The 17,558-nt window shown below is 38.8% G+C and overlaps 1 protein-coding gene across 1 annotated transcript in view; it reads right to left on the minus strand.

Annotated features, from left to right (window-relative positions):
* Lnk (SH2B adapter-like protein Lnk) overlaps positions 1–17,558 on the minus strand; it is a 153,541-nt gene that overhangs the window by 30,620 nt on the left and 105,363 nt on the right. Inside the window, exon 6 of the mRNA XM_067158686.2 lies at positions 11,868–12,128. Within this exon, the coding sequence (XP_067014787.1) occupies positions 11,868–12,128 (261 nt within the window). The remainder of the gene's footprint in view (positions 1–11,867; positions 12,129–17,558) is intronic.

Consider the following 17,558-nt stretch of genomic DNA (forward strand, 5'->3'; position numbering starts at 1 on the left):
AATAGAGTTAGGAGGCTTGTTTGCTCATATTAAATGGTATCACTGAAGAGGTTCTCAGTAACTGAATGATAATGACATTGGTTATTAGAGTCTTCTTAGATGACAGACCCCAGAATTTCCAGAAATAACATTAAATATGATGTCAGGAATAACTGGTAACATGGTGACAGATCACATATATTAACCCGATGAGTGCTATGCGTTTCCCGGTTCACTTTCGAGTGCGAATTTGATCTCTGACATGTTCTGCCATCTGTTGGGCATTATGTATAACTAACTGATCAGAGATTATAGCTTCGGGAAGTAACTTACAGAGTTTTTTGTAGACGTCTGTGGAGTTGTTCATCTGTGATGTAAACAAACATGGCGGAACAACAATCTAGTTGCTCTTGCAGCGATGTTATTTCGGATCACAGAATCTTTCAGTTATTAACCACAGCAGAAAGTGATGATGGAAATGATAATTTTAAGGAATTATTAAGCGATTTTGAAAGTGAGAGTGATAGAGAGAGAGAGCAGAAAATATTGTATATGAGAGAGAAACAGAGCCTCCTCCTAAACGAAAGAAGAAAAACACTGTGAGTACAAAAGTGGACAGATTACTTTTCTTCACCAGAGTTTCAGGTAACTGTGACAGGCTCTGAGGGCCAAGTAGTGTTTGATGACAACTCAAAAATCATTGATTTTTTTAGAAACTTTTATGTCAGTGGAGTTGGTGCAGATAGTTGAACAAATCGACATCACAAACAACCAGTAGAAAACATTTAACTATCACCATATTCCAGGTTTGGAATGTATTTTAAAATATCAACTTACATACTTCTAAGAAGTTAAATGTATTAATTGCCTACAGATTTTGGGAAATAATATTATTTTGGGCTCTTTACTTTGTATAAAGATAATGCACGCATGGGCACATGAGTGTAATTTTGTTTTCTCTCAAATTAATATTGAACATAAGTGTAGGATTTATCATTTTTCATGTAGAATTATAAACAACCAACATTTATAAACATTTTAAGCTAATCACTCCACTGATAAGTTAAAAATTGAGGCTTCTACAATTTTTTTTACATACGAATGAAAAAACTCAGCACTGAGGTATCAAACAGTCAACTAGTAACTCAGCACTTAAAAGGTTAAATATAGTTGGCACTTAAATTATTCTTGGAAATTTATATTTATTTTTGATGAATAACTTAAATAATAATCAGTAATAGTAGCTTTGATTATTCTGAGAGTGATGTGACGTATCTTTTCTTCCTGATATATATGAATGTAGGGACATATACTTTGAAATACTCGATACACAAATGAATGAGAGAACGAATGCTTTCCTTATATGAAAGTTAACAAACGTGTTATAATTGTAATAATAAAATGTTGACAGATAGATGCAGGTAAACCAAAAGTAAAACCTATGAATAGATTTGCAATGTATTGTGTATAAAATTAAGAGAAGAATTTAAGAAATTAGGTTTTGTAAAAGCAAAGAAAGAATATGAAATGTGATTTCAATTTGATAATTTATAACAAATAATGAGCATCTGAATCATTTTCTATATCCCACAAAAATCATGTAGATAGCAAGATCATTTGAGATCAAAGGATTTTTAGTAGGTTAGTTAGGTGATGAGTAGAGTTTGTGGTTTATAGCATTTAAAAATCAGAGATTTAGCGTTTTGATTTTCAAATTTAGCATTTTGTGAGCATTTAAATTTCCCAAATTTAGTGTTTTGTAGCAAATTGGTTAAAAATAGGCATAATTTGCTAATCGAAACCGACTTTCAACCTATTAGGTCGTGTTACATACATTTAGTACGTGTTGAAGAGATGTTAAGTACAGAATAAAAATGGCCAACCGGACATCAGTGGGATTCATTACAGAAAATAGGACAAACATCAACATAAGACTGCAAGAAGTATTAATGCACACACACGAATATGCCTATTTACAAATTTACAAACACAATTTCAAAATGAAAAATACTATTCCGAACGTATTTATTTATCACAGTACAACGCATCTACAAGGAACAGGAATTTCAATGATGATTGAAGTACAACATGCCAATTGTTTAAACGGTATCCTCCTTCATTCGAGACCGCCTGTCAGTTACAATTATCTTGCACTTGCCAAAAAAAATTTCTCCATCGACACTGTTCGTGGAGGCTTAAATGAACAGCAGTGCTGCAAAGGAAGGACTGCAAAACATTTTTTTTTCTTCAAGTCTTTGATTGCAAATTCGGCACATCAATATAGACCTATCTGTTTCGCTTACATAAAAATGTCCTGATTTGAGACTCTCGGCTTGCTGTTTGATCGTCACTTCACTTCTACCCAGGGTTACCAGACAATAAAATAAATCGCTACCGTACATTAAAACAGGAACTACTGCTGAGCCATATCTGCATGGCAAATTCCTCAATATTACTGTTCAGTTATTGTTAATGGCCTCGTCCGGCCTCACCTTGCGTGACTTGACAACTTCCATGATTATACTAGAGAGGGCAGCTCCCTCGATGTTGGGCACTGATGGTCGTATCTTTCCGACGAGATGTTAATTTTATCTCCTTGACTCGAATCGTAGGTTTTTGCTTTGAGTGAAGAATATAAAAATGGACTCCACGCATATCGGAGTAGCGTTTTTGACCTACAGAAAAGTCTTTAAATGCTTCAAACTTACCCTGCACCACCGTCTTTCTCCTTTCTTTGACAGTTAACATATTCCAGGTATGGGTATTCTTTCGTAACATTTGTTCAGTGATATATAGGTAATTGATATGTGTTGTTCGCTCCGCAGTATGAATGGACTGCATGTTTTTTCTTAAGGTTATTGAGATTATGATATGTTGATGGTACGGTTTCATATTACTTCTGTGTATGTGCGCTGCATTTTTATGTAATTCGCCACCTGATGACTGTTTGCCCTTTGTGTCGGCGCGAGCTTCCACTCGTGTCGTACAAAGTGCAAACCTTGATGGGTTTGTGCATGACTGCAGGATTTCTCTGATCCCACAGCTGAATTCGTTTGACCTGTGCACGCAACTTCTGGAATAAATGAGACCTCGTTTGAGGCCTTGGGGTCATGTTATATGAATTTGAGTTCGTCATTTAACTGACGCTGCTGCTCGTATTGCTTGCCGATCCCAGCTGTGTCTGAATGTGTGCACGAGTGTTAGTATGAGAGGGGAGTGTAACAAAGACGTATCAATCAGTTGAATTTGTATTTTGATCTTGTTTCAGTATTTTATTCATGCATTTTCGTATGGTGCTATTTCTTTTGCCTTCGCACCTGTCTTGGCCGCTCATTTACCTATAGGGCTGCCATGTTTTATGTTTCATTCATTTAGGCTATGCGCTTGCCTGGGATTTTCCCCTTTTGTTATATATTATCTCCTTGGTCCAAAGACATTTCTCTTTTATCCCATACTGAAATCCTACGTATTTTATTTCTTTTCAACTCGGGGATTTTCTCCTTGATGCGTGGGAGTTACAAGATCTGGGGTGATTGTTATTAATGAGAGTGGTGTTTGAACGTTGTTGAGTGGAAATGATATGGAATATACTCGTTGGAAAGAATGATCTCTCTTTTGATCTGTTGCGCCATTTGAGATATAGAAATACTGGCACCTTTTGAAAGGTATTATACTTAACTGAGTGAGCCCGCCGAATGTTTTCATATTATTTTTGTAACTTGATGCTCACGGAATAATGTCGTGCCAGCAACTCGGCCTGGACTGCTTATGTATGTACCCATTATTTATCCTTTTTATTTGGATTAATTTCCTTTCCCTCTACCTTCATTTCATGATTTGAATAAACCCTGATGTCATGTATTTTGAATTTTATTACTTATAGATTTAGTCTCGTTTTCAGTTCAAGGTTGTTTGCATTTAGGCCTTTCCTAGTCGCGATCTATGCCTCAACCTTCATTTTTTTGTATTTATTGGTCCTGGGATTGTTTCCACGATGCAAGGGGGTGTGGCTCACTGCTCAACACCAATGTCAAGAATAACCGACTATGATCAAGGGTCAACACAAAGAGAACAAACGTGTGTGCTTGAAAGTGTATTTGCTGTTTGATTGATTGTTCTTTGCAGTGCTCTTCGGCCAGTGAAAGATATTCCACACATGGAATGATTTAACCCTTTGGCCCACCATTACTTGTGAAAGGAAATATTCTCTTGCGTAACATTTATGTATTTCTTCGTCACTTTAATAAAAATTTGACTAATCACATACATAAGAATACACAGAGCAAAGTGAGCTTTTAGCTCGTCTATAGTAACAGTATTAGTTTCAAGGGAAGCAGATGAATTAGCAAGAAATATAGAGGCATAGGCATTGGTTTCCTTAGTAACATGATCCCCGAGCTGTGGGGTTAGAAATTCATTCCCTACGTCCATTTCTTTCGGATTATTTCCCATTCCCCCCCTCCCCCTCACTATAGAGTGAATTTCAGAAACTGGTTTGCATGTTACAGAAACAGGCTTATTGTCAACAGGGCCATAATTCCAAGTATCATTTTACTAGACTTTTCACCTGCTCTTGTTGCATTCTGGTTTTGTCACATAGTTTCAATTGGCAATATCTCGGAACTCATCATCATTCCGTGTCCGGTCAGCATTTCCAAAATGTAGCAACTCTGATGGCCTTGTTGTTCGCCTCGATCAGGGTTGTGTAGTGCAGAAATGTTCTGGTAGGGGACAGATGAGCAGGTGGTTCGGATCTTGTGATACACCACACTCGCAGGATGCGTCTCCATCAGCTGGAAGTATGGCCCATTTTTGCATGTTGGTCTTGCAAAGAGGTACGCCACCCTAAGACGATTAAGTGATCTCCATATAGGGTAGGGCAGGTCATTTCCTGGAGCTAGCTCTTCCTTTGCAGGAGTATCAGGCGGCAGCATGCTCTTCCACCTGGTGATGCGGTTAGACACAAGTGTTCCTACCAGTGGTTGAGTCCTGGTGATGAAGCTCTTTCTCGACTTCAGTCGACAGACTACAGCCTGGTGGTCATGCAGTGGGTGGCGAGAATCATTAATCTGCTTTGTCCTCTCTGCATCAGCAGCAACAGCCCTTCTGATAGTGGGGGGAGCTATTCCAACAATCGGGTAGAGTTTGTCAACTTCAGACATCCCGACAAGATTCGTACGGTCTCGTTGATTGCAATGTCAACCTGCTTGGAGTGAGTGGATGCACTCCACACAGGTGAAACATACTCAGCAGCGGACACACACAAAGCAAGAGCAGAGGTTCTCAGGACGTGAGGGCTTGCTCCCCAGGTGGTGGCTGTGAGCTTTCTCAAAATATTGTTCCATGAACTAACTTTCAGCCTGGTGTTGTGGCAATGTTTCTTGAAGGACAGTGTTCGGTCAAGAGTAACACCTAGATACACGGTGCTGGACAATGTTCTAGTCGTTTGCCTTGCCATATAATGTCCAGTTCCCGCCGAGCTTCTCTATTCCTTAAGTGAAATGCGCACACCTGAGTCTTGTTGGTATTTGGCTTTAGATGATTGCCTTCATAGTAAGAGCCAAGAGTATCTAGTGCAGAAGTCAACTTTTCCTCCAACTCTTCAAATGTTTTTCCTTGGGCAGCCACTGCAGTATCGTCGGCATAGATGAAAAGCCTGGTATGTTCCATTATAGGCTGATAATTAGTGTAAATGTTAAAGAGCACAGGGGCTAGCACACTGCCTTGAGGTAAACCGTTCTTTTGTACGCGCCATCAGCTCTTCTTACCATGGAGAGAGACTTGGAATCTTCTGTTTCTGCAGGATAATGCCAATAAGAGATGTTAGCTGATAATCATTAGTGAGCTGGTAAATTTTCCTCAGCAACTTCCTGTGGTTGATGGTGTCGTAGGCAGCTGTTAAGTCAACAAAGGCAACTCCAGTTACCTTACGCTGTTCAAAACCATCCTCAATGTGTTGAGTAAGGTTCAAGATTTGACTGCAGCATGACTTTCCAGGTCGTAAACCAGCTTGTTGAGGAATGAACTTTCCTTCGAGGATGCCACTAATTCGGTTAAGGATAAGGCGCTCGAAAATCTTGAAACAATATCTCGGAACTGAAATCAGAATCACTTTCACCACTGTCAGTTGAAGAGAATCATTTCTGCTTTCAACATCACTATTTTCAAGCCAGTTATGAATAACCTCATCAATGCCGCGCTTGGATGCCGCCATGATTGTTTACAACGAGCGGCAAACTGAGGTGCTTTTTATTTTCCGTACTTCAGCTCAGAGTTACTATGTTCACAGAGAATATAGCTTCAGGTATCATCTTACATCAATCGGGTAGGCTGCAAAACAAGCAGAATAAATCTCTCTGACCAGCTAACTGTGATAATGAACTTATAAATATTCCGTGCACCAGGACGGAAATGTGCGTCAAAGTATGTTACCGCCTTGTGATCGCAATGGGCGCCATAATAATTCTTTCTCCTGATATAAATAACAAACATATATCGTATTTTTAAAAATGCATCGTTTTTTAAAAGACATATGTTTATTTCGTATAAAACCGAGAATTTTGCATGTATTACGCATAAATTGCACAATTTTGCATTTTGAACCAATTTCGCATTTTATCACTAATTCAAAATCACTAAAAAACACTCGTACAGGTCATATAAGATGAAGGCGCATACACTGACAAAATTTTGACATATTTTGCATTTGGAAATTCTAAGTTCCCATGGAGGGAATTAGATATATTTCCACCAATAGAGAATATCAAAATCACATCCCACATCCCACTCTGAAGAGTCTAGTGTCAGACCTAAGATGAAATGCTGGTTAATAGAGCAAACGCCTGAAAAGCCAACATTTGACTCATATTTTGCATTTATCGCAAAAGCTAAAAATCACAAACTCTAGTGATGAGATAACTAGATTTTCTTCAAGATATTCGATTTTCATACCATTTTCAAGATCTTTCAATTTAATAAAAACATGTTAGATAAATTTATTTATTCTTTCAATGGCTACTTAGGTTAAGCATATACTTATAAGTATTCATTGGCTAAGAATGATAGGAATTTATGATGATATGACTTGAATCGCGAGATGGAGGCGTCCAACGCCTTGACATAATACAAATTCATTCGTTTGTCTCATTCGGCGACTTTTCTATCAGAACTTGCGACCCCAAATCGCCACTGAATTGAAGGTTAATGAAAATATTGAGCTAGTCTGGATCTTTTAGCGACTCGAGCTGGACGCGGGAACGGCGCAATGTGTATGGGGTTTTTGCAGACTTTTACGGAAAATAAGATTAAATGACAATCCGTTACAGCAAGTAAATTTTTCGACGTTATGAATTCTCGCTATATACTGTATAACAATCTTGATTTGTAACATTGTTAAGTTGCAATTATCAGTAATTGTTTTGTGCCATGATAGTATTAAAACATACACCAAAATAACTTATTTTCTTTAATATTCGTAGTTGTTGCCATATTGAACTGTATGAGTAGTCTGCTTTGTAAAGGATTTTAGTTGTTGCTACAAGAAAGACAAAGAAGTGATCTATAAAAATGCATTTATTAATATTTCAGTAGCAATAACACACACTTTTTTCTTTATTAATGATTGTCTTTTAAAAATATGACTGTTTGGAAATAATTATTTTGCATCAAGTTCTGGGCCATCGATATGTTATGTATACCAGAAATCACATCGTTATAAGATATTTTATTCAAAACTTGTACACCTTTAAAATATAATGTTAATAAAATCTGTATATAAAAAGAGTTTACCAAAAACAGTTCGTTCTACTGGATGAATTGCTTCACTTTTGTTTTATTATCTGCCGGTGATTCACGAGACACTGATAGGTCTCCAAGTTCAGTAATCATAAAATGATCACTCCAATAATTTTAGGCAATGGCTTAGCCTAACCCAAAATAGCAGGTTGCTAAGTGACTAACACCTTGATTAATATTCTCATATAATTACAATGTCACTGCATGCACGCATGTGTGATTACTACCTGTCAAGCACACTTCCTCTGATCACAGAAGAATACTATTCCCTGCTAGATACTCATTGATTCTCTAACCTTTCCCAGCTTTCAAATATATTCAACAGATGGCAGATAACCTACATGTTGCCAAGAGAAAAAAGTCTACGTACAAATAGACCCCATCCTGACATAAGCCTTAGACAACCTAACTACACTAGAAAGAGTGAAAGCCATTTACCTTTAAAGGTTCTCTGCCTGGCAAAAAATGCTTCTTTGAGACTAACCTACGAGCTCACAAGACAACCGTTCTATATATGAGAACTGCGATTAAAAATCCCATTGGCATAACTGCCAACTTTTGAAAAGGGCTATCAGTAAAACAAACGCATGACAAAAAATCTAACGATTTTGGACATGTCCCGGCTTGACTAAAATAATACTTCTGGGCTACAAAATACAAGAATTCATGCTTTAAACAGGATACTTAAAAGAAATATCTACTTACATCATAGGCCAATGATTTGTAGATTAATATAACAATCAAGAAGAAATCCATGCTAAACAGCAGCAGGCGTGGTGGATATTAGTTTGAAACATACATAGCAGGACTTCCTTGATAAATTAAGCACATTATGCGATAAATGAAAAAGACTTTACACAATAAAACTTGTTTAACGTAACACAGGCAAAAAATAATATAATACACACTGCAAATCGAATGCTAGTTCAACTTGAAAGTCGTAGTTGTGGCATTTTTAGCTTCCTGCAAAAAGTCTTGAGAAAATGTTTTTTCATAACAAGGACCAGAACTTTGGTCTTTAAAATAGAAATAGACTGCAGAGATTCATTGGACATGGATGATCTGAACTATGTTCTATTTTTCTTCACAAGGCAGAAATCAGGTTCACATTCTGCATTGCTTTGGGGTACGGTGAGAATAGACAGCATTACTCTAGAAATTCAGTTTTACTTAAGAATTCCATCGGCTCTACGAATTCTTGATATTTGTGCCCAACTGGAATCGCTTGCAGCATCGTGATTTGCAACCAAAGTGTCATCAACCTGAACTCATTCACCACCTAATCTGTAGTTTAATTCTCTTCCTTGCATAACATGATAGGAAACCTTTCCAAGAATAAAACGAATGGAAGAAAACTGTGCATTTTAAATTTTGTCTAACCTAGCAACTTGAGCATGCTTTAACACATCAACTTTGAGTGGAAACTTGTTGATGATGATGTAGTCACAGGCACTACAAAATTAGTTTCTCACTGATGAAAAGAAAAGGGATTTATCTGTGTCCTGGAGATCATTCACTATGTTGGAAGTCTGAACGCCAATAACTAACACACCATCACCTAAAGTGTTGCCTCCACCACGTGCAATATTAATATCACACTCACATACTGTGCCTCCCTTTCTTCATTTTAGTATGCACGTAAAATCAACAGAATATGATTCTTTACATGTCTGGAAGTACTGTTTCTTGCTGGATTTATTCACGATAATCTACAATAGGAATATAGCGTATGAAAATGTCCAAGAACAAACTGAAACATTGAAAGGAACCTGGACCACTGAACGTCACATAAAATTATAACATAAACACTCAAGGAAGTAAAACACTTCATTAAAACATGTCACACACACGTGGAACGAATGTAATTATTATTATTCTTTATAACTTAATGGGCTTCGCTAACAGCGGTATACCAAGTCACTGGAACAAATGTAATTAGTTCAACGAATACAGGAAACTGCGAACATGAAGTTATAACACAAAAACCCGAACACTTCAAAAAAGTAAATTATCATAACCTTAAAAGGCCAAAACATTCTAGATTTTAGTATGCACGGATAATAATAATAATAATAATAATAATAATAATAATAATAATAATAATAATAATCATAATAATCATAATAATCGTATGGCCTCAGCTACCGTGTGCAGACATTTCAAGTTGACACCATCTGGCTGTCAGCTCGTCAATTTCGACGTTCCATTTTACTCCAGGCCCACTAGATGGCAGACCGAGTAAACCAAAAGTCTCTTGGGCGTCTATGGCTGAGATTTAATTTTATCGGGTAAACACCAAATGTGTCACCAGAGATCTTTTACATGCCGACATCGTACGACATGGAGTGTCGAATGGACTTTTTTTCCGCCCTTCAAAAATGCGACTACCTCTGCCGGGTTCGAACCCGCTATCTTGGGATCCGGAGGCTGACACTCTACCACTGATCCACAGAGGCAGCTAGTATGCATGGAAAATCAACAGAATATGACTCTTTAAATATCTGGAAGTACTGTTCGTAAACAAAGAACAACACTCGCGTGGTCAAAGAATATAGGTTAAATCACAACAAGCGAATGGAGTGGAACAAAGAATTTGCGGAGCTGACCCTGACGACACCCAAGATTCACACGGAAGAACTGTTATCCCGGCTTTACATTCAATTCCAATAACGACACAAACAACACACGGTAAAAATACCTATCATATCAAAGAATGAGTTATCGACTATCGTGGACTAGCCTTCGACCAAGACCGAGCGTGCTTCGAACCACGCAAACAATTGATTGTATGGAAGTGGAGCAATCATCGAATGCTATTTAAAATTTTTGTCCGCGAAGTTGTCCATCCATAAAACCGTAAAAAGCTGCAATTTCCGTAAATTTTACGGATAAACCGTAAAAGTTGGCAGGTATGCATTGGCTTCTACGATACAATACCAAGTTTTACATCAAGACCTGCAGAATAGATTAATTAGGACTACAAACTGTGACATACCATAACATGCTTCTTGTTAAATGTTGATAAAACCAATGGAAAGGGCAGGAAAACAATAGGACTGTGACAGCTGGAGCAGCACGGATATTCGATACTACAGCCAACACCGGTCCTCATGTTCCTTACCAACACATGTAAAAGAATTCGAGAATTTTCTTCCGAACTTTCGAACTGGACGAATGTTATCAGACTTCACTTCTGAAACTTGTCCAACAGTAGCTTATCACACTGGCAGGGGCAAACTGCAAATATCATACTGAATCATCTATGACACATAATTTTTGAAGACAAAAAAGAAGGCCACCCTTTTCTTGAGCCACAGGCTTTTAGTTTGAGATATCAAAATAAATAAAGAAGTACAAGACTTTAGTTCGTGTCTGTGACAGGAAACCAGTTCTCCTCCTTATAAGTTCTGTTTTTTTTCCCGTATTATTTTCAATTTTGTGGAATAACTTTGCTGCATTAGTTTCATTCTTGACATGTTCCCAAAATTCCTCAGTCAAACACTCACTTAGCACTTTTTGCCTGATCATCTTGCTATAACAGTGTTCAGTTCGCCGATACTGTACCGCGTATTATTTGGTACATTATTTGTTTGTGTCCACTCCCAGTCTTCGAGGTTATGCACACGTCCACCTGTGCCCCTTCTTCATTTTCTTCAATAATGTCCTTTAATTCTTCACGAGTGCTAACATAACTTTCACCAGAAAAACATCGCTTACCTCAACAAAAAAGAAATGTAATATTTTAGCTTCATCCGACTCAGCCATGAAGTTGACTTCACCTCCACTAGAGTTTTACACGACAACTGAGTCCAACAAGTGTAACCTCTTTGACATGCTGGGATCACAAAGAAATAACAATACATATCCACGGAAACTGCAACAAAGCAATAGAGAGCCAGGGCAGAAATTGCAAGGCAGTGGGTTAAAACTTTTAGGCAGGAATCGAACATGTCCGCGATCTTCACATTCTTAATTACTGTATGTAATAGGTAAACAAATGTTTACTGCCAGGATTGCAATGAGGCTACTCAAATACTCCTGCCATCCGTTACACCAGCCTGAAGCAACTATATTTCTCAACTTCAACCTCTCACCTCTCTCGGTTCAGGTGGTGCAGGAGGCCGACGACTCTCCGACGTTCCTGGCTGAGCGGCCGAGGACGAGCCGGCTCGACTTCCGGGACTGCCCGCCGCTGAAGCGGCCACCACAAACTCCGTCAGAGTGACATCTGCCGTCCCTCCCGATTCCAGGGGTATCGGGTGTTGACGGAAGTGGTCCAGCATGTCAAAGATGGTGGGGAACCAGAGATGCTGAACACGACATTGGCCTTGGTCATTCAACGTCATACGCAGGTGCTGAAACACAAATGTCTAGGAGTTAAAATGTGTTTAGAGCTCCACTCCTATGAGGCAGTACATACAACAAATTACTTTACATTATGAATATCATAACCAATGTAGTGTTAAGAAAATATTGCAAACGTTAGCTTGGGAAGACCTAGGAGTAAGGAGATGAGATGCTCGGCTAAGTAATATGGGTTTAAAAAAAATGCTATTTGTTCAGGGCGTCGACCTATTGAGATCTTTCGCCCCTACTTGCACCATGTGATATGAACCTGCGTGTAATTGGAATGGAGGAATGTGAGGAAAGGAACATTAGTGTACAAATTATCGCTAAAAAGCAATTGAAAAACTCTATTCAGTCTCTGTTTTCATACCTCGCGGTAGTATGTAGGCTGAAACCACTGTAAACGGCAATTTCTTGAAATCTGAGTCTGTTGATTTACAATTGTGCCAGCCGTCAGCATCAGGTACATGTTGGGTTACGATACACAAACCGACCATCGTCAGTTCACTCTTAGGCATCGTGAAATGCTATTAGATATATTCATTAGGAGCAGAGGTGCGAAAATACTGAGGTTTTGTGTGTTGCCTGACATATATATGACTAGAAGAGCACATGGCGGCCATGTTTGTTTACTATGTGCGTGATTTGACAGCTGACGGCTACACTGCTATTTAAGGACGACACAAACACCCAGTCCCCAGGCCAGGGATATTAATCATTTACAATTAAAAACCCCTGACCCAGTTGGGAATCAAACCCGGGGCCGCCGGTTGACAGGCGGATGCGTTGCCCTCTACACTGCGGGGCCGGACAAGCGGTATGCGTTAGTGGACAGATGGTGTGGAATGACATTAATAGACAAATAAGCTTGAGTAAAGCTTTTAAAAGCAGGAAAGATCGTAAATTTGAAATTCAAGTGTAGAAAGAGTAATTAAAGATTGGAATTATTTGCCAAGGGACACGATAAATTCCAAACACCTCTGAAATCATTGGTGACAGTCGAGCATGGAAATTTTCTCCAGGAAACAGTATTTGTCTCTTCACCGTTAGACCTCCCCTTCATTCCTGTCTGGATTCGTCTACACCATGCTTCCCTGTCATTCCTGTGACGCCTGCGACTAACAAGCACTAACTGATTTACCTGTACAAATCACAAAACCATTTTATTATTCTAGTTTTTCCTATGTGGTCTATTTTTCCACATATAATGCTACATTTAGTTAAATGCAATCACAGTCACTACAGATATTCATCCCCAGGTGTTTCATTTATCTACTTTGTCAAGAAAAATTGGTACTTGAGAGGACAAACAAACAAAGTGAAGTATTTTAGAGCATATTTTGGGCTTTCGATGACCTTGATTATGTGTTCTTCGAAAATTGTGTTTTAGCAATTAGCAATTTGTGTTCCATATGATGTGATCAGCGTAGATCACAATGAGTCTTACAAATTTATTTTCATTAGTTCATTTAGTATTGTTTAGGGGTATAATATATGCTTTTTTGCTTTGAAAAATTATGTAACATTAACCTAAAGGTTAGATCTTGTAATCATATTGAAGAACACTGCAAAACATTCCACCAGAAAAGTATCAAAAGACGAAAAACACATGCATTTTGACACCTCGAGATTACCTCTGTGCACAATTAGTGATGTAATTATTCTCGTGTGACTAGACGAAGTGGTATGCATTAGTGAGCAGATGGTGTGGAATGACATTAATAGAGAAATAAGCTTGAGTAAAGCTTTTAAAAGTAGGAAAGATCATGAATTTGGAAGTCAAGAGGGTAGAAAGAGGAATTAAGGATTGGAACCATTTGGTGACTGATTGAAAATTCAACCAATGTTCTGTGCAAGTATTCACAATGTTGTAGTCTAGTCTGTGGTTCAAATCCAACAGAGGTACAATAGTTGGATCTTGAAGAGCACTCCATGTCGTTATCTCACATTTAGTGTTTACCCAGCAAAATGAATGAGAACTCGGCCACACGTTTATTCTAGTCAACTAAAATGGACGTGCAGGCAGTTTACAAGGTGCCAAATTAAAATGTACTTGTTATCATGCTGTCACAGGTGAACAATATAGTGGAAGTGGAAAGTGTTTTTGAAGACTTTATTTGTAAAGTATAATATAACGTTTTATTTGTAGTGACCTAACCTGTACTGTGTAATATTTGTAACATATGTATTTGTAAATGGTAGATTTCTATTCTGTACTTACTGGAAGTATCTAGAAAATTGTTGAACAGGGTGTGTGCCTTTGGTGGGTTATGTTTTCTAGAAGGAATTTTCTTACTATTCTGGAAATGGAAGATTCGCGAACGTGTGTCTTCGAGAATGTTAGTTAAAGTTTGTGACGGAAGTAGGAATTGTGATTGGTGAACCTAGGAGGGGATGGGCGGACTCATGCATTCTGATTGGCTACTCCAGGCCAGGGGTTTAACTATATATAGTGAGCGAGGCAGCGTTCGAGAGATTCGGTCTTGTCTTGGCCTGATCTGCCTTTAGTCTGTGTTGGTCTGCGTCGTGTGCGACGCCTCGCTTCCGGGATGGCGCACCTTCGGGTAAGCACTCTTACTTTCCGTTCCGGTTAAAATTTCCGTAATATTCGTTTGCAATTTCGTATAGGAGTCTGCCCTAGCCTAACCTAGATTCGCCAAATTAATTATTTATGACGCCTTAGCTTTTCTGCTGGGGTTCCCTGTTTGTCTTCGAGGCATTCCCATTTCTTATTTCACTAAATATGTAGATTATAATTTAATACGTTTACCTTGGGGTTTGCCTCTGGTAGTTCTGTATCACTTCATGTACGCTAGAGTTTAGGAGAGTACGTTCACTTCACTGTAAATTGTAATTGTTTTTACGTTGCTTTTAACCTACTAACTTGCGTTGCACTACTGGATTTGTAAGTAGTTGTATAGTTGGTTTGAAGTTTGAAACTCGTAGTGAAGCCCATTATCAAAGAACCTTTAAGATATGTGTATCCCGGAGCTTATACTTCGTAAGTTGTAAATTGGTGGATTTTGTTCGGAAAGTATTTGTAAAATTTTCACTTGTAAATAATATTTTTCAAATTTAAGGATCACAGCAAATTTTTTCAGAATCTGCAACCTAAGTAATATCCATGCCCTCACAAGGTCGTAGTTCCTTCCATTTTCCTGATTCATTGTCCACTAGTTGGCCCTACTGATATTTCGTATTATGTTGTTGTTGGCAGAGATCCGCGTAGGCCAGCTGATGTTTCTCTGAGCGTATAGTGTTTTCCGATAGTGTGTAGTTGCTCTCACTTCCCTCCTTTATTGTGTTTTGTGTAACCACCTTAGTAAAGGTAACAATGCTTATCAGTTCTCTCTGCAGAGTGTACAACATATATGTGTAAACGGGTTATTTTGAACATCTATTGTGAATTAGGGTTCGGCAGACCGGAACATTCAGTTCTTCACAACATTAGGAGCTCGAGGCAGAGTGTTTCAGTACAGAGTGCCGGGACACAGGACTGTAAATGCGTCGCAGAGAGAACTTCGAGAGGCAACATGACATGCTCCGAAACAGCTGGAATGTGCCTTCACCGAACGTGCTGTGTCAAGGCCGCACTAGATAGATTAGCTGGCCTTGGCTGTGTCTGACTGTCGATACCAGCTGTGTGCCGCCCTGTGCTGGAGTGTAAACATTTTTTCATCCAGTTATATCTTTAATTCCAATGCGATGACCTATATTTTTCTTGGGCTTAAAAGTTTCCTTAAAGTCCAAATTAATTTTTAATGTCAATCCCCAAGAAAGTTGAGGGAAAATTTCGAGATATTAAAGAAGGTAAATGGAAGTTGAGTGGGAGGAATTCAAAGTGCAAAGAGCATAACAGCACAAAAGTAATTAAACCGCACAAAAGACTGTAAACTTTGCATAATGTCACATCGGAGTCCTGTTCAGGACTTTTTTACTAGAAGAACACTGGACAGAGTGAAATGCAATTTATGTTCTTCTATTTTGTCTGCAAAGGGATCTTCAACCAGCACAATGACAAGACATTTCAAACTTAAACCTCCCACAATTTTCATTTTTGTGTTCTGCGTGTATATTGTGTTTAAGTTTTATTTTCATGTTCTGCTTGCATAGTTTTATTTTTAATCTTTGTATATAGTGTTTAATTTTTACCTTCGTGTTTCGCTTGTATGGGTTAATTATTATTTTCGTGTTCAGCTTGTATATTGTGTGCGTGAATAGAGTACTGACGAATGTTTCTTCAACTGTGCGAGTGTACTTTTGATTGGTGAAAATAACATTGAGACATTTGTAAACACATGTACTGCCAGTGTAATTGTGACAGGTGTATTTTAGAATGAATGAAAACATTCTTATCCTAAAAAAGAAAATTTAGACATGATTTTTTGGGTGAGTATTTCATTCAGAGTTCCAACTGCTTTCTCACGCGCCGTGTTGTTTTATCCTGGCCCTAATCACTCACAATACAGGCCAATACATTCAACTGGTGAAAATATTCTTGAATTAGTTACTTTTAAACACCTGCACTGCCATGTAACCGTGTTATGTGTATTTCAAACTGACCAGAAAAATCTTAAACTAAAAGCAGCCTTTAAACGTGATTATTGGGCGCAAATTTCAGTGTTCCGACTGTTCGTTCACACTCCATGCAGCTTTATGCTGGAAATGGCCATAACTACGCACAGGACGTTCGGTAGAGGCACATTACCGCTGGTGCGGAGCATGTAATGTAGCTTCTCGAAGTTCTCTCTACTGCACAGTTACAGTCCCGTGTCCCGTGCGCCCCCTGCACAGTTCAGCTAGTAGGCGAAGGGCAGTGCATAGTGGAGCTTCTGACGGGACAGCGAGTCAGTGTCTCCGCCTTGCTTGAGAATGTTTCGGAACAATTGACACTCGGTGTTCTGGAACAGCGGAACATAACTGTGCACCGGCACAGTGTGCCGAAACAGGGACATAGTGCCCAACCCTACTGTCAATATCTTTGAAAATTTGCCTAATTTCATCTGTCAAATTGCAAGCTGCCTGTCGAATATTTTACAAGCAAAGGGCTCCAGCTGAACTCAGCCCAGTTTTCACTGATCAGCACCACAATCTTCTTTTCCCACAGTCGCGGCCCTGCTTTACGGCCGGACGCCAACCCTATATGGAGGGTGTCTCTGTGGTACGTTGTCTGAATATGATGAGGAGAGTGTCGGGACGGGCACATACACCCAGTCTCCGAGCCAGAAGAATTAATCCCTGACCTGGCCGGGAATCGAATCCGGAACCCTCTGACCATTCAGCCAATGAGTCAGACATGATCAACACCACAATATTTTAGATGAAATAGCACCATTTATATAATAATCTGATAACAGAAATGTACTTCCAAGACAGAACGATCAGATTATATCCACAAAACCACTGAATTCAGCACACTGTATTTTTCAGGTAGTAAA

Source organism: Anabrus simplex, chromosome X (genome assembly GCF_040414725.1).
Source record: "Anabrus simplex isolate iqAnaSimp1 chromosome X, ASM4041472v1, whole genome shotgun sequence".
NCBI lineage: Eukaryota > Metazoa > Arthropoda > Insecta > Orthoptera > Tettigoniidae > Anabrus > Anabrus simplex.